Genomic DNA, 22,030 nt, shown 5'->3' on the forward strand with positions numbered 1-22,030 from the left:
TTAGCGCTCCTTACTGTGGAGCCGATGGTTGCGGGTTCGAATCCCGCTCAGGACATGGATGTTTCTTTCTCTCTGTGTTACATGCCCTTTCTCCTTTGTGTGAATGTGACCCGCCCTATAAACGGGTTTGTGGTTGTGTGACGTGGGCGACGCTGCTCCACCGCCGTAGAGCCTCAGAATTAGACTAGTATAGTAGCCTTACACCGCCGTGCTTTAAATTGAGACAACCCTTAATGCTCGCCAAACGCAAACAGTGAATTCTTTTTCAGTCACTTACTTCGCTTTATCATCTGCTATTATAACTTTCGTTACTCTAGCTAATTAAATATATCTTAAATTTAAAAACTGCTGCTTTCCCAGCAAAATGTCTGAATAAGGACAAACAATTTTGTCAAAAAGAGAGAAATATCATCAAATGTATAAAATATTTAATGTTAAAAAAATGCACATAAACATTGCGAAATCTTTTTTAATGTCATGCAATAACCAAATAGCAACCGTGTTCAGGATTGTTCACATACTTCTCCCAAAAATAGCGAAATAGTATCGTTGGATACCATGAGACGAAGGCAGAGCCAAGTGCCAACTCCTAGTGAACGAACTATACTTTTCTTATCACAATGGCCTTTTATAAAGTGATCTCTAAATAAATAACTTTCAATGTTTAAATTTATAGAAATCTTAACCTTAAATAGGGTTATTCTTTTCAAATTTTTTGTCATTTAGCAATTACATAACTTCTTGAAGGCTAATGTATTCAATTTAATCTAAATCTTTTTACCTAATAACAGATCTTCACTGGATTGGAAATATGTATGACATTCAAAATATTTTTAGACATTGATAATGACTTCAAAAATACTGAAAATTTTGCAATTGAAACTGTGCATGCATTAGTTTTTATATTACATTATGAGTTACGAACAATTTGCATCTTAAGATTTTAAATCAGAATGACTAGATCAACATATTTAGTTGGAAACATTTCTCTATTAATTTTAATAGATTGGATCTTTTTTTACTTATATTTTTTTGTCTTTAATATATCTGAAAAATTTCTGCTGGACATATCAAAACAGAAAAATACCCAGGACTGTTACAATCATCTTTTTAACGAATTGTTATTATTAATTCATATAATGTAGCAGATTTATTTACATTAATACAAACTCTGCGAAGTAAATAAAAAAAAACAATTGAAACATTTCAGAAAATTGTGAAATTGTTTATTGAAAACAAGAATTTTGTTTTGAGGTTACATTAAAAAAAAAAACTCTTTTAATATAAAACAAACATTAACTTTTTAATATCTAAATCAACTCCAAAAATTTACTTCATAATTGATTCACAATTATCCCAAAAGGTTTCTGAATTTAAGTAACATCAGCTATATGACTGTTTTCTCCTTAATAAGAACGTTTAACTTATATAAAGAAAGGACTTAAAAAAACAAAACAAAAATTGCAAGAAAAATCTTTCAATGATTTGTAAAGCATCACAATTTTATTTATCCACTTACTTTATACATATTAGTCTGAGGATTTTTTTGTAACATCAAACAATATTTGTTTGAAAACTTCAGTTAAATACAAAATAATCTTAATGCAACATCACTGCATTGTATAGAACAATCATTCCATATGTCAACAAATCAAATGATGTACAATAACACCAATTTTTATTTAAATAAACAAAAATCAGCAATAAAATCATCTAGTCTCTGCATAATGAAGCTAAAAAAGCAATAAAATATTTACAATGACCTTAATCCTTAATAAATAAATAAAAAACAATTCCTTCAATTTCTAAAGACAGAGATGTCGACCTGCAGACATATGCTTTCGTAGAAAACAGGGAATTTTCCTTAGTTTTATTGAAACAGGAAATATAAACTATTCTCAAAAAGTTAACCAAATTTTGACTTTATTACGCAGGAAATGTAACTTTCAATTCAAATATAGTCTAATTTCTACACCATTATGCAAAATCTATAGGAATAGAATTTCTTCTCATCACAGATACAGCCAAAAAATTTATAGGTCAAAACATTTTAAAAATTATAAAAACAATTTGAAACAGATAGGTTATATCAATGCAAAATTACAATTATCAAATTTTTCTTTAAAAAAAAAAAAAGTCCATTAACAAATTTAAAAAAAGCTGAATTTTGCAGCGCAACAAAACTTCAAGAGGTTTTCAATATTACAAATTAAATTAGAATAAAATTTAACACTTTAAGTTAATTATAATGTAGATATATTAAATGAAAAATAGAGTTTTTTTAGGAAAAAAAACAGAGTTAATTCACCAAAAATTATAAGTTTTTTACTGCTAGCTGTTTCAAAATTCCATTACATATTAAAATCTCATTTGGGAAAATTCCTTACTAAGATCCAATACTAAGACTTGATGTTCATTTGAAAATTGGAATTAGGATATTTCTAATTCAAGTGTTATAGTAGTTTAGAATGCAACTAAAAATTTAAATAAAATAAAATAATTATAAACAAAATAATTTGTGAATGAATCTTTAGTTTACCATCGTTATTGTTATTGAGTATATTGAATCAGATCAAAATCATTTTAGATAAACCGAATAAAGAGAACAATTTAAATTTTTTTAAACAACTTATCTCCATCACACAATATTTGATTTCATTTAACAAGTAAAAAATTTCTAATTTGCCATTATATATTTCATGATAAAAAAGTCATTTTTCTCTCAATATAATAGCACTCTAGTGTCAGAAAAACTAAAAAACAAAATATTAGGTAAAATCGATAAAATACTTCAATCACTTTTGTACAATCTGTGAAAGTAAAAAAAAAACCCATTTTTTAAAAAATATTAGAATTGTTTAGTATACGCTAAAAGTTAAGGGGAAAAAAAGCAGAATTTGCAGAAAAGTAGCACACATATTAAATGCTACAATTGAGAAATTTTTCTGATAGCTGACATAGGCAAACAGAAGTTAGAAATTTTATAGCTATTTGTATAATTTAAAACCCTTTGGTTTTTTAAGCTATTAATTATCCTTGAATGACAATTTACACATTTCTAGTATTATACTCCAGCAATAATCAAACTGAAACAAGTAAGCAAAAGCAGGATTTTTCTTTGGAGTTAAGAAAATACTTTAATTTGTACAAAATGCAATTTTGTTAATTTATGATATATTATAATAACTAAGGAAAATTCCCTGTAGTCGCATCCCAATTGATGGAAATTTTAAGAACACGCTGCAAAACATTCATTAGAAGCCCATCTAACATTCACCCAATGGTGTCTTGACCAGTTAAATACGGGACATGATCAAGCACCAATTATTTAAGGACACTTCATAAGGGCAATAACTACAATGACGAACTCTTATTCCATAGCATAAGATAACTAAAACATTATCTCTGTGAATTATTAAAATTATGAATTAATGCAATATGAGAACAGTAAAGCACAACCATTAACACATTTAAACAAATGTGCAACTTAAAATTTTCAATAAAATAAAAGTGAATTATTCACAAACAAATTGCTATGCCATTTTTCAATTAAAAAAAACTAGATATAATTCTTTAGTTTTCTCAATTAATACAAGGTTGGTACAGATTAATGACCAGATTTCATCTATCACACAAAAAACAATAAATGATACAAAAAATTAAAGAAAAATATACTAAGTTTTTTCAGTTACAACTGGGCAACTCAACAACTCTTTTATTACATGACGAACATCTAATGTGCACGGGTGAATGTGTAACATCTAATGTTCATTTGACACACATCTTATAGTTCAACATAGCACTATTAGGTTCCTTACATTCTTGCACTGTAATCGGAATTGGTGGTTCATAAACTGCATGCAGGTGACAGTGGTTTACCCTTGATCATATGGCCACCAAGATCCCATGACCTCAATCCGCGTAATTTCCGTTTATAGGGTTATGTAAAAGACACTATTTATAAACTACTGATGCCAAAAAACATAGTAAGAATTGAAATTACGCATTTGTGGGGCTTCGAGAACCATTGAAGCCCCAGATTGGTAACTGAAAAAACTTGGTATTTTTCTGTTGTTAATTTTGTGTATTATTCATTGCAGTATGTGAAGTAGTTTTAAAAGCATAAATATTTAAAATTCGGCCACTTCTTTCCCTAATCCTGTGCAACAAGTTTTTTTTTTTTTTTTTTTTAAATGTTATAGATACCAAAACACTAATAAATTAAGAAAAGCAAGTACTTAGAAATGCGAAATTTTGTAAGTGAATATCTAGGATATGATCATACTTTTAGATAATGAAAGTTAAATAAAGAAAAATTCATTCAGCTATAAAATACAAATTATATTTATACTTCAGAGAATGATGAAGGCTATCTTTTGGTAAAAAGTCCAAATTAAGAGACAAAAAATTTTTTTTTAAAAGAAAATCAAATCACAAGTAAAAAATGTTTTTGATTTTTACAAAAATTAAAATTATTATTTGGGAGAAAAAAAATTCTCAAGTGTTTGATTCAGCTTATATAAACAAATAAAGCAATTATTGCAATTTTTTCCCCATTCTAAAGGACAAGTAGAAAAAAAAAATAAAGTTTCATGTATTCAAAAATTTATTCTTATTTTTGGTTGATATAAAATAAATCTAACTTCAGATTAGAATCATTTCACTAAGAATTTAAATCACTTCCTTTATTAAAATAAAAATATCATTTAAGTAAAAATATGACTTATTTGCCATGCTTATAAAGTTACTCAGTTTTAAAGCATGAGCCATGATGCGTTTAAAATGGAATGGAGGAATGAAAAATTGCCAGTATCTTTCAAAAGTAATAAAATAACTACAAAAATAGCAAATTTTAGAGCTTCAAAATAACTAAACGTCACTACACGGCAACAGATTTAGTAAGAATTTTTTTGGTAAGAATTTAAATAAATAAAAGTTTATAATTCAAATTAAATAAATAAAAGTTTAACACAATTTAACTTAAATACAAATTATGCATTATAAAATAATTTAATAACTTTAAAAACCTCCAATGTTTAACTATTAAATTATTCAACGTGGAAAAAAAAAGATAACTTTTTACATCTTAATTAAAAAAAAGAAATACATTACGCAACTAACTCCAACTGTTACAAAATTATTATAATAAATAAAACAAATTAAGAATGAATTTGTAATCACAAATTCAAAACCACTATGGTAAACTTTCATAGAAAATACTTTCATTATATTGTAACTTAACATTAAAAAAAAAAAAAAAAATCAATTATAATGCATAATTAATTAGAGTTACAATTTTTCTTCTTCTTCACGTTTTATAATAAAAAGAATCATAATGAATTTTGTGTAACAGAACTAAAGATAATAGCAAGATTGATTATTCAACATTTACTGGATAAGTTACATATGAAAACAAATTTATGAACTATTGCAGTATATAGTACTGAATTCTATATTATCAAGCTATTAAAGAAGAGATATAATGAATTAAGACTGTCATATGTTCAAGAATATGCCGTACAGTTCAAAGATTAATAGCATCAACTTGCAAACAGAGCTTATCTGAAATACGAAAAAAGTATAATTTCTACTATTTTACAGAAATAAAGAAAAATGATAATGGCAAGTAATTATCAACATGACTTAACAAGTTTAATGACTCAATATGAAATAGTGATAAAGAGACATATTCAACTAGGTACATAAATTATTTTTATGAATAGTATGTAGACATAATTTAGCACTTGTCAGATTCAAAACTAATGACTCAACGCTTCCGCAAGAAGCGCCACTGCAAAATAAGTCAATCTTAAAAAAATATTCTAAGAAAATATGCATCTCAATATTTTCTGGAATACACAATATTTATTTTAACTGATTGTTCACATCCAGTATCGAGAGAGGCAAGTCACCTATAAAGCATATCTAATCTCATTATGGCAAGTATTCTTTTATATATATATATATATAGATATGACTCTGTTAATTAGGGAGTGATCAGCGAGTTGAGTTTCCCTCTTTGTCCTTGTCCTTTGAGGTAAGTTTCTCTATCAATTCTTGCAAGGGTGCCAGCTCTCGCTTTTCAATGAGACTAAATTCTTGGACGAAAAAGATAAAGTGTTTAAAGCTTGTGTTTAGGTGAGCTTCTTCTCCCAGTTGTACAATTTCTTGAAAGTGCTGATGATAGATATGAGCATAAACCCTGAACAGTCGCTTTAGGATTATCTTTGCTATAGTTAAAAAGTTCTTTGGAAATGGAACACCTGGAAGATAAGACAGTGAAAAATTAAAATTCTGACAAATTGATTACAAAAGAGGAAAATGCAGTTGAACCTCTACTTAACAAAGTTGCTAAATCCCGATAAAAAGTTCGTTGTATGGAATATTCCTTAAATAGAAAATCACCTTTTGAAATACTTAAACAACACAATACAGGTTTTAAATTCATAAACAGTAGAGATAATTAAAATAGCAATTAATACACCTTTATCTTGTAAACTAGTATCTACAATTTTTTTTATAAATCTTAACATTAAAAGAAATCTACATGGAAAGCAAGAATAGAGCAAAATTTAATGCAGTGTTACATTATCATGCAACATGCATTTGCAACTAAAAAAAGCTAAATTTATGTATAAAATTTTGGTTGCATTTATTATAGAAGTACAGACGTGCCAACCTAGCAAAATTAACATTCAGGAGTTTCCCTAACAAGAATTCAGGAGATTTCAGGAGGGGTAAAAAAAGGTGCATGGTATGCAACATTTGGCACTTCTAAGGAATTTTAAGTAAAAAATTTATTAAATATAAGAATGCAAGAAATTTTACACACTAATAGAGCAATAATTGTTTAAAAATATTAAATGGAAATAAAATAATTAAACACAGATTTAGCAACACAAAACTATATTAGGTAGATACTCTTTAAATAAATACCATTTCCTTAATAAAACATTATTCAAAAACCCGACACTGTAGTAAAAATACACAAAAACTTTTAAAAAATAAACAAATTGAATAAGTATTTTATTTTAAAAAACCAATTCAATACTAATGTCTGTACAATAAAGAACCAATTATCCGGGATGCTCGGGACCATCGCTATCCCGGATGTCTTAATTTCCCGGTTTCCTGGATCGACAAAAAAGTGTCGTTAATCGATGTTTTATCAAACCCAAATTACAAGGAAAAAATGTAAACACATTTTAAAGTAAGAGAAAAAAGAAAAGCACTCCTAAATCTAAAAAGGAAAAAAATTGTAGAAAAATAAAATTTAAAAGAATAAAAAAATTTGCAAGTTTAGACAAGAGAAACAAGTTTAAAAAATAATTACGATTCCAAAATCAACTAATAAACAAAACCAATGATTAAATAACGCAATATATTTCATGGGGGGGGGGGCGAAAATAAAAGGAAAACCTATTAATCTAAATAAAAACAACACTTGAAAATTATCGAACCGAAACGATAGTTAAAAAACGGCACTAGCATAAATATTAAAACCTAGAACAAGGCAAGATCAACGGACTTAAAAAAAAAAAAAAAAAAAAAAAAAAAAAAAAAAAAAAAAACTAATGAAAAAATTTGGTAATACAAATAATTTTATTGAGTGCAAAATTTATCATGAAAAAGAAAAAAAAAACGTAGTGGAATCAGAAAAACGAAACTGCAATCTGCTTCATAAAATAATTGTATGCTTAAATTAATAAACAATTCTCCTTTTTTTTTTTTTTTTTTTTTTATAAAAACGCGATTTTTAATTAAAGCAGGTGTGATTCCACATCAAGAAAAACTTGCGAATGATACCGCACTTCCAAAGAATCAGAATTTATTCAAAAGAAAAACATTTTATTTTTATTAATCGATGTCAAATAGATAAATATATTTTTCTCTTTCATCTTCTGTTCACTGATATGCATGTGCAACGCATTTTCCCCACCCCCTCGTAAATCAAACTAGCAAACGAAATCATCATGCCACTCCTTTGAGTTTAACGACCTAAAAGAGAATAAAGATCTAAAATCTTCAAGGTCGCGGAAGAAATGACGTTTCTCTGGGTAAACGGGGAAAAAAATTCTTCCCTTCCTCACATTTTCCTCTACTCAACTTCAAGGATTAGTCCAGTTTCCGCTTTTTTTTTCCATATCGTTTTAGTTCAAAATGGCGGGAGAACCGAGCAAATTTTTTTTCCGGATTATCTGGATACCAGATAAATGGTTCTCTACTGTATGCATGAAAAAAAGAGTTGCAGACTTAGCTCTCCGCAATTAAGTCTTGCTAAAGTCATTGGTACATGATTTGTTGAAATTGATCCATACTTCCGTTTCGACTTAAGACATCCTTGAATTTGTTTTTTTTTTTTAAATATACGAAGGCTAAACGAATAATTGATATCACGTTGCTAGTTTACGAGCTTGTTGCCAACCGTGGAAAAATACACATTAAAAACTATAAAAACAGCAAGATACAATATCAATTCCAACTATCGAGAGTACGAGTTTCCCGACTCCTGAACGGACGTCACTCGATAACGACATGTGACGTCATTGCATTCACCTCCACACGAAAGAAGAGGAAGATTTCACCCGCCCCCAGTGTAAGGGGGCTGGTGAAATAGGAGTGTTTTTAGAGGTAACGTTGAAGAGGGGGGAAAATAAAGCATGTTCAGCTACGCTTCAGGCAGATGGTAGTTTGATAAGAGGGGATGGAATTCAAGCTGAAAGAAAAACTTACCTTCGCACTCGCGGAAAAATTAGGTAATTTTGAGTTTGGCCGTCGATCGCAGTAAAATTCGGGAGTTTTTCAAATCAATTCCGGAGGGCGGGAGAATAACTCAAAATTCGGGAGACTCCCGCAAAATGCGGGAGAGTTGGCACGTCTGGAAGTAATTTTAAACATACATTAACCACATATTTTCTTAAGTTTAATTGCTACTGATGAAATCCGTTAATTTTGTCTGAGTTTTTTTGCTTAAATTCAAACAAAAAGGGAAATGGATTTCACTGCTTTCTTAAAAGTTAAAGTCGCTTTGAAAATCGATTCCAGGTCATTTTCTTCATAAAATGCGTTAACAAGTTTGAAATGTTCTGAAATATTTTGGGAAATAGGGAAAGTGGTTCTTAAAGAAAAGTTCATTAAATAGAAAATTCACTTCACTATTAGGAAGTGATTTTATGAAAAAATTTCCAAAATGTTCCTGGTTGCTCGAAGAAAAAAAAATCGTAAATAGAGAAATTCGCAAAATGGAAGCTTTTAAATATAAGTCCAACTGCACTATCCAAGTATTACATAATTTATCCATTATCATAATAGAAAAATAACCCTATTGCAAAAAAAAAAGTTGCTATTGAGATTGAAGAAAACTTTGAAACCTGTACATGCCTTAAATTACAGTCTGTATAGGATCAGAGCATATTTCAGTTTCAGACCCTAAAGTAGTACAGGGGTGGTAGTGACTCAAAGTAATCCCTTAAGTTTTACGTACAAAAATCATGGCACCACGATATCAATTTATGAAACAAAAATAAAATAGAACCATAAACACATGTTTTAATTTTGTGAATTAAAGTCTATATTTTAATTACCCACCAATCTAATCTTTATATTATCTAATTTAAGAAAAAAAAAATATTCAAAATTATCAATCCTTATAAAAATCTACTATAAAAATTAAGCTTTTTTTTCTTCCCTTTTTTGTAAATCATACACAGATAATAGTTATAATATTATTTTAGTATTAAGCACATTAAAGAAAAATCCTATTCAAGCTAGATGAATCAATCATTCGTTTTCAATTATGAAAATTTGTAAACATATTTCTAACACATAAAATTAACAAATTGCAAAAACATTTGCTTAATCCTTGTTTTTTCTTGCATTTTGTAAATTGTGATAATTTTTTTTTTACAGAAAAAAAAAAAAGTATTTCAAACATTGTAAAAGTTGGACAATAACTGCCGAAAAAGAAATCGCTGAACGGAGAAAACATAGATTTACGACAAAATCATGCAAATCAGAAGCATAAAAAGTTATTACTGAAAAGTGCTATTCAAGATTTGTGTGTTGTATTCATACATAATATTAAAAATATAGGAAATTTGAAAACCGAGTAGAAATCAATTGCAATAAATAATGAGAAAGTGATATAAAAAAATCAGTAATTAGACATTAGAGAAAGTGAATAAACGAATGAGGGATTCGAATTTTGCGTGCTGTAATATCTTATGATAAATACCTGAATCAAAAAAATATGTAGAAATTCAAAGCATCAAAAAAAAAAAAAAAAAAAAAAAAGAAAGAAAAGGAATCAGGTTCAAATGCAGTTGTTAAAAAATGGCTACTCAAATACACAAGTTGAATTTCATGACTTGCAATAATATCAAGAAATTAAAAATAATGTGAAAATCAATAGCAGCAATCCTAAACTCACCTTGTTGATTTAAGATAGAATCAAATAGCGGATTTTAAACCAGTGATATGAATTTCTTGTATCTCAATATCGCATAAAAATATGGGTAAATTAGAAATCATGAGAGAAAGAAATCTTTTGATCAATAAATATAATTTTAACAATAACCTTTAACAATTTATTCTAGGTAGGAGCATTATGCATATAGGCATAATATCACACCAATTTTAATTTAAGAAAGGAATTTTTAAATTAAGACATTTCACATGTTTTGGTGTCAAACATAATTTCAATCAAGGAAAACTTTTAAGTAACCTAAAAAAATAACCATATAATTTTAAGATCATTCCTTTTTTTCTAGATGATTAAGAATTAGATATAACTTCCATTGCTGTCATACTTATTAAGGAACTGTTTTGAATTTCCGTTACATGTAAACAAAGAATGGTTTCCTTACAATGAACAAAGTATATGGAACAAAAGGCAGTTCATTTTTGAACTATGACAGTGTCCATAGGTAATGACAAAACATACCTACAAGAAACTACTAGACTACAAGAAACAAAATATTTATATTGTTTCTAAATTTTCTTAACTGAAGAGTGAGCATTATCTATAAAAAATAATGTGTTTTTTAACTGTGTAAAGAAGTAAGCATTCCATTTAAGTTTTTATTTTAATGCAAATGTTATCAAATAAAATAAGAGTTACTATTAAGTTGTTACTATAAAAATATACAGTTGGTATATGAATTTTCACTGTACAATTGGAAAATTAGATCTATTCAAAAATACCAGCAATTTTTGTTTTAAATTAAGTTCTCTTATAAGTTTAAAAAGAATCTATTATTTAGGAGCAATGATCATATTATAACTAAATCACATATCTCTGATGTGACAAAATAATTTACTTAAATTACAAATTTTTAACTTAAACGAAATTTTTTTATTTTTTAGACAATTTTAGTACAATTAGAAAAATGCAGATTTAGGGGCAAGATTTATAAATTCTTAGGATATATTGGAGCAATGCAGTGCAAGTGCTTTTTGAAAGACAGCAATATTGCTTTTATATATAAATTAATAAAAAATAATAATTAAGATGTATTATGAGTTAAAACTTTCAAGAAGTCTCAGAATAATGTAAACTTGTTAATTGTATATAGCAGAGAAGTTAAAATATAACACTAATTCTAAAAGGAAATTTAAAAAATTCTAAAAGTTTTTATTGGTTTAAAGGGCAATATAATGTGCATAGCTGTCTTTTAAATTTGAATTTAGAGCTTAAGCAAAATATACTGAATGCAAAATTATATTTTAAAACACAAAATTTGTCATGTGAGGTAAAAACAAAATTTTAAAATTAAAAAACCCTTAGCAACCCATAATTTATGCAATCATTTGTAAAAAAATTTTTTTTTTAAAGAATTAAAAAAATGATTTATATTTTCATTAATACTAAATTATTCTAATTAAAATTATATAAATATTATGATTCAAGATCCACAATTAAACATATTAATAGTTTAAGCTCCTTTAGAATTATAATCAAATTATTACAGGACCAAAAACTAAAGATTTTATTTTAAAGTTTCCATAAAGCATAAATAAAAACAACAAATTTATGACTATATTGGAAATTTTTTTATATTAAAATACATGCAACCTTATAATATACAAAATTAATCAAGATATGCAACATAAGGTAACATGTAAAATAGCCTAAATTTGATACTGAATGTTTGAATTTAGTAATATTACACTACTTATTAAAAACTATTGTAATTTAACAGAAATGAAAAAATATAACTTTAAACCATCATAATACTCAAAAAATATTTAAAAAAATAATAAATATAGTAATATCAGAAAACATTTAATAACATATAAAAAATTTATTACTAACAGTTTTAGAAATTAGGAATTTCTATTTTTGTAAAATACATAAAAATATTCAAGTGAAATAAATATTTCTCTGAACATTAGTTAACTTTAAGCTGGATGTGCTCTTGCTTGAAAAAGTTTTTCCTTTCCGTTATTTATATATCCTGTTATTTATTATAGTTTGAGTTTTTCCTTCATGCTATTTAATGGGGAATGTAACTGGGAAATTTTAGTACAATTTTACTCAAGGGTTGAACTTTTGGAAGGTTAATAAAAAGATAGCTAAACTATAACATGAAAAAAAGGTATTATTAATAATTTCACTATTCGTACATCAGTTTTTGTTATTGAGAAAATATAACAAAAAAAAAAAGAAAAGATTAATTTTTAAAAATGAATACCTATTTTTGATGGGAACAAAGTTTCATCATCAAGTTGGTCTTGTACCCAAGTCATAAGATAATCAATATATTTAGGAGCAGAACATTTAATAGGTTTTTTCACTGTCTGCCCATCTGCCCAGTGATATTCATATTTTGGTCCAGCAGACATCACTCGGCAACTCTCTTCTGTACAAAATTCTGTGATTGTTCCATACAACATATTTATTTGATTGAAGAAATCTACAGCTGTAAGCGAAAAGAACATGCTATTATTACCAGCATATTTTAATATTTCCTAGAAAAATAAACAGGATCAATCATTCCTATAATAATAGTACAGTGAAACAAGACCACCTCTATTTACGACCACTTTTGGGAGACATGGAATTTTTCCACAGACTTTGTGTACAAGAAAATCTATATGGGAGACCAACAAAAGCTCTCATAGCAACTGGGCAAATTTCCATACCAAATGCGGAAAAGGTCAATTAAGATAAAATATTAACGAAACAAATAAGGAGATTCAAAATGTTGTAGGCGAAATTAAAAGAATATTTCCAGGATCAATAATTCCTACAATAGTACAGTGAAACTTCTGTCTAGGCTCTGTGAAGCGAGGAGAGAGCAATAGGAGAGACCACCAAAACCTCTCCTAGTGACCAGGCAAACCTCTGCCCCAAATGCGGAAAAGATCAAATAAGGAAACACGAAAAAATATTAACAAAACAAATAAGGAGATTCAAATGTATTTAAAATACTTGTGAGTGGCTCTTGTTTAGAGAATTCTTTTTGAAGATGTCAGAGATTGACAACCTCATATTACAATCAGCGTACACTAAAGATGATACTATCAATCATTTAGGTTTAGAGTTAAAAATTAAATTAGGAAGAAAAAAAAGTAATTTTAGAAAAAACTAAGCATCTCAAACAAACCTCTAAATTTTGATATTAAATCAAATGCAAACTTAAGCAAAAAACATAATTTTTTATTTATTTAAAATAGTTAACACATAATTATATAAGTAGGGGTAATTTTTATTGATGCTAAATTTTATTCACCGAATCTGGTTTTGATGCCGCATTCACAAGTGGCATTTGAGTAGAAAGAAAATGACATTGAGTGAAACTAAAATCGCTTTAAAAAATCATGTATTTTCAATAACATTTTGAAGTCAATAGAGGTAATCCCTAAGAACGACCAACCTCCATTAACGACCAGTTTTTTGTGGAACAGAGGGTGATCGCTCACGAGAGGTTTCACTGTATTAATAAATAACTTATTTTTAACTTATCTCATAGAGTCGAATCTCAGATATATTAGATTATTATTAGCTTAATTCTATTGCAGCTTAATTGTATTCACAAAGTTTTATAAACTTTGCAGATAAAAGAAAAGCAATAAATCTTTGAGTGCAAAAATTTCTGCCTTCAATAACTAATATACACCAGAAATAAAATTTCTGAAAAATAATTTCAGCCAATGGCAAATACAGTGAAGTCTATATTAGTTGACGACTTGTTGGGCAACAATTTTATTACGCATTTAGACAAGTGGTTAACATATAAAGAGAAATTTTGATTGCTTTTCCAGATTGGTTGAGATCAATTTAGAATGTTAGTTAACTTAATATATTTTATCACTGTATTTATTATCTTTTGCTGATATGGAGTAAGGGGAAGATAAATACTCAGGAAGGTGATGAGAAGAAAATTGCTCACCTAATATTTATTTATGGCTAAGCTAACATTTATTTGAATGATCGATGGCATTATTATTATAATTTCTTTATTGTATACTTATACAGCAGAAGATCAATATAATGCTATAATATAAAGCAAAATTCTACATAAATCACATTAACGTTGTGGGTGTAACAATAAAAATTGTAGTTAGCAAATTTCTGCAACTAATGAAGAGCTGTTAAGTTTTTACACAATTTGTTTAATTATTTATTAAGAGGTTACAATTTTAAAAGCTGAACAAACCTACAATTTTAAAAGCTGAACAAACCTACAATTTTAAAAGCTGAACAAACCAAAATTGATTGAAATCTTGAAAATTTCAATTTTTTTCAGAAAATAATAAATACTAAAGAATATATGTTTTTTTCATTATTTGTATCTAAAAATTATTTTAAGGCATTTTTAGATTCATTTGTTCCAGACTAATAGCGTCAGGTTTAAAAGGTAAGTTTAAGGATACGTGAAATGATCTATATAATGCAAAATTCTATAATATGCAAAGCTTTGAGTTTCAAGGCTTACATTATAAAGATCTTCTATCATAGTGCTAATTGTAACGAGTACCTTTTTCTCCTTCTCAAGAGCTCAATGGGCTAGTTGTTTAACAGCTTGGAATTGCTATAATTTCAGCAACACATATCAAACTTCAGAGAAGTATTTCAAGTAATGATGAATTGAATTTGGAATAATTTTCACTAACAGTAGTTCACTAACATTTAACTAGAATTCAATGAAGAAAATATTTTTGATTTGCTATTATTATTTTTGAATTCTTCTAAATAAAAAACTGGAATTAGTTTTTTTTAAAAAGATTACAAGCTGATAAATTTTAATTTAATATGAACCTGTTTTTATAGGAACTCCTATCATTCTAATAAGACTTATTTAAAAGAAAAAAATGAAAGTTATAGAATATTACAAGAGAGAAAAATATAGTATTTAATTATATAGATTAAATATATCCCTTAAATTTTGTTAAAATAGTTTACAGCAACAGATTTCCTAATTAGCATCTCATTCTTCTAAGCAAACAATTTTTTCAGTCTTGATGTCTATTTTACCAAGGTTTGACTACATAGAAAATTATTAATGAACATTTAATGCATCTTAAATCGTTAAAAACTTACATTTTATAGAATAAAAGAATAAAGTATGTCACACATAACAAAATGCTTCATAAATATATTTAGATAAAATAAATCAAATTAAATAATGGTTCAAATTTCATACATACTATTAACAGCAACCCATTCATTCAAATCTTCTCCTTCTGGTAACATAACAGCTAAACGCAAATTCCCACTGCCTAAAGTTGCAGCCGCATGCTTCATCAAGTCATATTGATGAGTGCCCTCAGGTATATTTTTCTTTGGTTTGAAAGTTTTAGACGAGCGCCCACCACTATTGGAAAAGTTAGATATTAATAGAATGCTTAACAAACAGAATAAAGCTTAATAACTAAAATAATAAATATACAGCAAAAACAAAGCTCTTTATTAATACAGTCAAACACGGTTTATAGTGAACTCCCGGATATAGTGAACGAAATGTTAGGTCCCGTGCCTTGCTATACATGGATAATGTTATTTTTCGTGGATATAGTGAACCAAAAAAGTGAGGAAGTTGGATATAATGAACTTTTTTCTGTCTTCAGCAGATTTTTTTTCTTTTTTTTTGTAATGATTTCGAAATTTCTACTTCAAAATAAATACACATACCGATTTTTAAAACCATCTACAGAGGGGAATGTAGCGATAAGCATTTTTTCCTGTTTGCTTCTTTTATCTCACTTTCTCATCCCTAATGCACCTGTAAGGTGTCAGTGGGATCAATATGAATTTTCTGTCAGAGGGAATGAGTAATTATTCATAATTGGTCTAAGGGTTGGACACAAATATGTGTTGATAAGGCCCTCATTTCAACTCCTTTTTGCTCTCATTTCAGTTAAAAAAATCCTGCAAAGAAGTGTCTCAAATTTAACTATAGCGAGCAGTAAACTTAAGACGTTCTCCATTGATGATAAAATGGACATAATCAGAAAAATTCAAAATGGATGCAATGAAGCTGATATTTGCAGGGAATATTAACTATCCAAATCTGCAGTTTGAAACATATGGAAAAATACACAATTAATAACTTCTGCTCATGAAAAAAAAATTCAGATGGCAGAAAAAAATTTGAGAAAAGCAGATCACAAGGATATTGAAGAAGCATTACTAAAAAAGTTCACCAATCGAAGAAGCCGCAATCTTCCAGTATCAATGAATTTGCTAAGCGATTTTATGATACTACTTTAATGGCAGGTTAGACAGGTTTAAAAAGCGGAATAACAGAAATTCAGAAAAAATTATCTGAGAGTCGGGAAGTGTTTCCATATCTAATGTTGAGGTAAAGATTACTAAATTTTTTTTTGTATGTAAGAGGCTGAGTAATGAAAAATAACGCATGTTTTGCTACTACATAATATTTTTCAGTCATTTATTTGAATAACGCATAATAAAAGGGAGCAGTTTGGGAACCATCTGTTAAATTGCCTGCGCAACGGATATAGTGAACCAAAATTTCAGTCCCTTGAAGGTTCACTATAGCGGGGTTTGACTGTACTTACATACTCATTACTCTTCATTATTTACTCAAAATTATTCTATAAGCAAAACAAAATATCCCAAAATCATTTTATGTTATAAAATATGAGAAAATTTAAATTGTATTTTGAATGGAATACATTTTAAAATTACTAATTAATAGGACCAATAAATTTGTTAACCATTTAGTAGCATTGTTACATCTCAGTTAATAGAAGAGCAAATTTTATTTAAGCAATATTCCTACTTATTTACAATTTTATTCCTAACTACTCTAATTATGTTTTTTTTCCCTCTAAATTATAAAAGTAATTTTTCCAATGCCTATGCCACTGTTTCGCTTTAATCGCTTGCTAACTTTTTGATATAGCTGGTACAACAGAAAACAAGCTATTTAACATAAGTTATTCAAATTTCTGAAATAGGTAAGCTAGAATATTATCTTATGCAAAATGTAAAAATTAAGATTGATTTAACCATAAACCCTCTACATAGAAATTATGAGAAAAAAATAATAAAGAATAACAGGCAGTAACCTTAAGCATTGTTCATTAATGTATATTTATAACACACATATACACAGAAAGTTCAGGTGTAAAATAAATTTTGTCCATTAAGAATAATTAGATATTTTATTTAAAATAAAAACTTCATAATAAAAATTTAAAAAGAAGAAATAATTGGAAGGTCATTCAATTTTGTTTATGCAGGTCAAATTTTTCAAAAATCATATCATAATAAGATTCCAACAATTCTAAAACAGCTTAAAATTTAGTTCATACCATACAGCTAAGTTTTTTATTGCTACCTCTGTTTTCATTTAATTTTGCTTCACAACAAAGTACATTTTATCTACAACCGGACATTTTATTAAAACTAATATTTTCAAAGTAAGCTGAATCTCTGAAACATATATTACTAATATAATTTAAATTAATATATCATAAACATCTACCCAAAAATATCAAGTTTTCTTATAAATTTAAATGTGACAAATTGCATTGTATAATACCAATCAAATATTTTTTTATAAAAAATTTGAATAAAAACATTTACGAAGTTCTTCTAAAATTAATAAAAAAGGATTGCATTGCCCGATTTACAAATTTCTCTTCAATAATTACTATCCCCCCCCCCCCGCATGAAACGTATAGAGACAGTGTTTTCATTACAGAAAAAAAAAGGAAGAGAATTTATGAAAAACAGGGTGAGATTTCAAAAAGTTAAGTGAGATTTCTATAAATTAAAAAAACACGAATAGACTTGGAAAAAAATTATTTCTTTAATTATAATACATTTTCAACATCTTCTAATTGAATATTTTTGCTGCATCATCATATGAAAAATGTTCTATATCTACTTTTTCATCAGCTACTATATTTATTTGGCTGAAAAATATCCGTATTTGTTTTGCTTTGACCGTTTGTACCGACATTTGTTTCATTTTCATTTGTCCGTTACGGAGTAGAAGATGTCGACTTAACAAGGTATTTGTTCATCTTACATTCATGCACAAAAAATTTAAACGTCTTACATGAAGAAACATTACCTACGGTGAATACGTGGTTGAAGAGAAATGTGTTCTGAAAGGGGTTCCGTGGTTCGGTTGGGGGGGGGGGGATCTGCTGTTCGCACCAGTTCTGAACAATACTGGTAAATAGGGAAGCTAGATAACAAGGACCGATGTTTAAAATAATGAAAGATCACAAAAGAAAAGTGAAACGGATTTTATTCAAAATGGCAAAAAACAAAATTTTTTCCAAAATTCCCGCATTTTGAAATTGATTAATAGAGTGCGTGAACTTCTGGCGTTAATCACTTTTTATTGAGAGAAAAGAAAAAAATATGTGAGATTCTTGCATTCTCGCACTGTAGTGAAAACACAGAGAGTATGCATACTGAAGTCATTGCCTTAAGAAACTTTTAAATATAAATTATTGAAATTCTTAAACTTAAGGAGATAGATTATATAAACTGATTAAAATTCCTTGATTATATGCCTCTGTACACAGGACTGTCAAGAAGAGAAAAATAGCAGAATAATAGTAAGGGAGTATATTATAAAAATCCATATTTAACAGTCATATTTATGAAAATATACTACTAAAAATTATTCAGAGGGGAAAAAAAATTTAGAAGCAAAATTTTGATAGATAATATTTCCATAGCAAATTAGACAAAAAAATTTTTTTCTGTATTATATTATAGCTAGAAAGCTATAAACAAAAAAATCAACTTGCTTATTTTTCATTTTTTTGTAAACCTGATAAATAAATGAAAGCAAAATAATCTATGAATAGCTTAAACTCTCTAAATGCATTAAAGTACAAGTCAAAATTTTAAAAATATATAAATTTGTGAAATTAATTTGAATGTTTTTAACTGAATTTTGAATGCTTTTGCTTATGTACAAAATGTTATACCATACAACACAGCTTAGAAAAAAAATTTCTAAATCTAAGTTCATGCAGTCAGCTAAGATTTCAAGAATATATTTTCTCTCTTAAATTTACTCAATTATTTGTTCCAAATAATTAAACAATAACGATAATACTTTCTCTAAAAAAGGAAAAACATCACTAAATCAATTATTAAGAGAAAAAAAAATGCTGACAACTAAACAATAAAATATAAAAGAAAACATATAAAAGCAAATTTATACATCAAATTTATGTAAAAAACAAAACATGTAAGCCTATCTTGCATCTCTTAATCCTTCCTTCAAAAGGGATCATACAGGTTAACTAATAATTAACGTATAGAAGTAATAGGTTAATTTAGATCTGATGCAACTAAGATATATAGTATTAAGAAATTTTGATTTGTTATACACCTCAAAATTACTTGAAGTCAATTTTGCATTCTGCAAACAAATAAATTCAAAAAAATCATGTTGCAGTTTTTAAAAACTTAAAATAAATTTTTTAATCTGAGAGTCAACAACAACATTAATAATTTATGACAATACTTTAATCACAGAAAATAAACAAAAAGCATCTTGATTTGATCAGAAAACAGGACTTAACTATTCATCTATTCATACGAATTTTAAAACATATAAACTTCATATGTTAAACATATAACAAGTTAGATAAATTGAATTTATCATAAACAACCTGTTAAATGTAACTAATGTGTAGTAAGCATTAAATAAAATTTGTAAACTTATATCAACTCAATCCTTCCGATTCATTGCAATTGAGTTTCAAACAAGTAGTTTTGTCGTACTGCACACAAAGATTTAAAGAAGAATCATCTATATGCATTAATTTTGAGTTAAAATATCAAATGCAAAAAAAAGACGTTTTTTATTTAGACAATGGAGCATAACTAAAAGCTACAAAAAATTAATATTCATGGTTGTTTAAAAGAATTTATTAAAAGAAATGATTAAGTTTACATAAACATGTAGGCAATTTGTAAAAAAAAAGTTTATTTAAAAACTTAATAATTTTCACGACAACAATAATAGCTATGTTTTAGTAGCAAAAACTTACAATAAGAAACTCATTATTGTTGAAAAATTAGTAAAAGATATCTTTTATTTCAATACATCAGCAATGTTTTGCAAATAGGAGAAATTTACTGTACAATAAATAAGAGAAATAAACAATTGCACCATAAAAATTCACATGCACCTGACGTGCGGACACAATACGAAAGTATAAATGGAATTTTAAGCATCGACAACGAGATTGCCAGATTCTAAAATCGAAGAACTTAGTTAGAAAGTAAATAAAGATTCTTTACTTGATACAGATGGCGCAAAAGTGTGTTTGTTGTATAACGTAGAATTTCAAAATACGATCTATAATTGTCCGATTTCGTTCAATTTTAGATTTTTCAATAAAAATTAGAACATTTAAAATTAAGCATACATTTTTTCATTCTAAAACTATTCAATCATTAGATTAAAATTTAAAAAAAGAATACATAAATGTAATAAGTGGATTTTTGTATAAAATTGTGTTTGTTTTTTTCCATTAAATAACAAAATATGCAACAAATAGAAAAACTTCTAACTTTTCAACAAATCTAAGTAATATAGCTATAAGTCACCATTAAGAATTAAAAAAAATTTAAATTTTTCACATCAGAGATCAACGACAAAATTTACATTATCAATTAGGCATCTGGTGAATTTTATATAATTTATTTCATTTTTTTAGGCTTTAAAATTCATTGCGTGTAGAGTGTGCTAAAAAAAAAACAGATATCCTCTGAATAACTTTCGTCCTAATAATTGAATTTTCACGAACTAAGTATCAGTTTTTATGGTTCTAGGGGGTGATTTCGAACAAGGTAATTAACTTTTGCTAGCTATTAATAAAACTTCGAAATAAACACAAAAATCGTACATTCTCCGAATAAATATGTATACTTCTTTTTATATATTTGGATTCCTGACCTTCAAAAAAAATAGGGGTAGATAAAATTTCTAAAAAATTTAATATAAAATTGGGGTGCTGGGAGACTATATATATTTGGGAGACAATAAAAAAAAATGAAATAAAAACTAAAGCCTTTTCACTAATCGTTTTGCTGTAGCTCGGTAAGACTTTTTTAATAGTTAGTAAAAAATTATTTCGAAGTTTCTAGGCAACAGGCATTTTTAGGACTGATTTTTGTCACAAAGGGCAAAGATTGCTTTCGTTTTCATGTCTTTTGAAAATAAAATTTAAATTAATTATGAAATATTTAGTATTTTCCAAGATTTTAAAATTTAAGCACATAAACTTCTAATATGACATTATTTATATTTTATAAGTTGCTTTTAACTTTTTTAAACAGGAAGATTTTATACTAAAACCAAATTTACTTTAATTTAAATATATAAGGATGTGCAGAACAAATCACGAAAAAGTTCGAAAAAAAAATGTCGAGTTTATGGAAGAGATTTTAACTATCAAGCGAAAGCACAAGGTTTTATATAATTCCAGATAATTCTCTTTTTTCTATATATGACGAAATTAGTGAACATTATGTGGCATTTCAAAAATACTGAAACATGTATGTTTAAGAATATTG

At 27.2% G+C, this 22,030-nt stretch overlaps 1 protein-coding gene across 1 annotated transcript; it reads right to left on the reverse strand.

Annotated features, from left to right (window-relative positions):
• Positions 1-1,481: 1,481 nt before the first annotated feature.
• Positions 1,482-20,699, reverse strand: mats (MOB kinase activator-like 1). Its single transcript, XM_016059134.5, has 4 exons — positions 20,500-20,699; positions 15,652-15,818; positions 12,693-12,920; positions 1,482-6,263 (listed from the first exon to the last, which is right to left on the reverse strand). The coding sequence occupies exons 1-4, from the start codon at positions 20,511-20,513 to the stop codon at positions 5,998-6,000; spliced, it is 675 nt and encodes a 224-aa protein (XP_015914620.1). The 5' UTR covers positions 20,514-20,699; the 3' UTR covers positions 1,482-5,997.
• Positions 20,700-22,030: the final 1,331 nt, after the last annotated feature.

Source organism: Parasteatoda tepidariorum, chromosome 6, assembly GCF_982258835.1.
Source record: "Parasteatoda tepidariorum strain Cologne lab strain chromosome 6, Ptep-v5.0, whole genome shotgun sequence".
Lineage (NCBI taxonomy): Eukaryota > Metazoa > Arthropoda > Arachnida > Araneae > Theridiidae > Parasteatoda > Parasteatoda tepidariorum.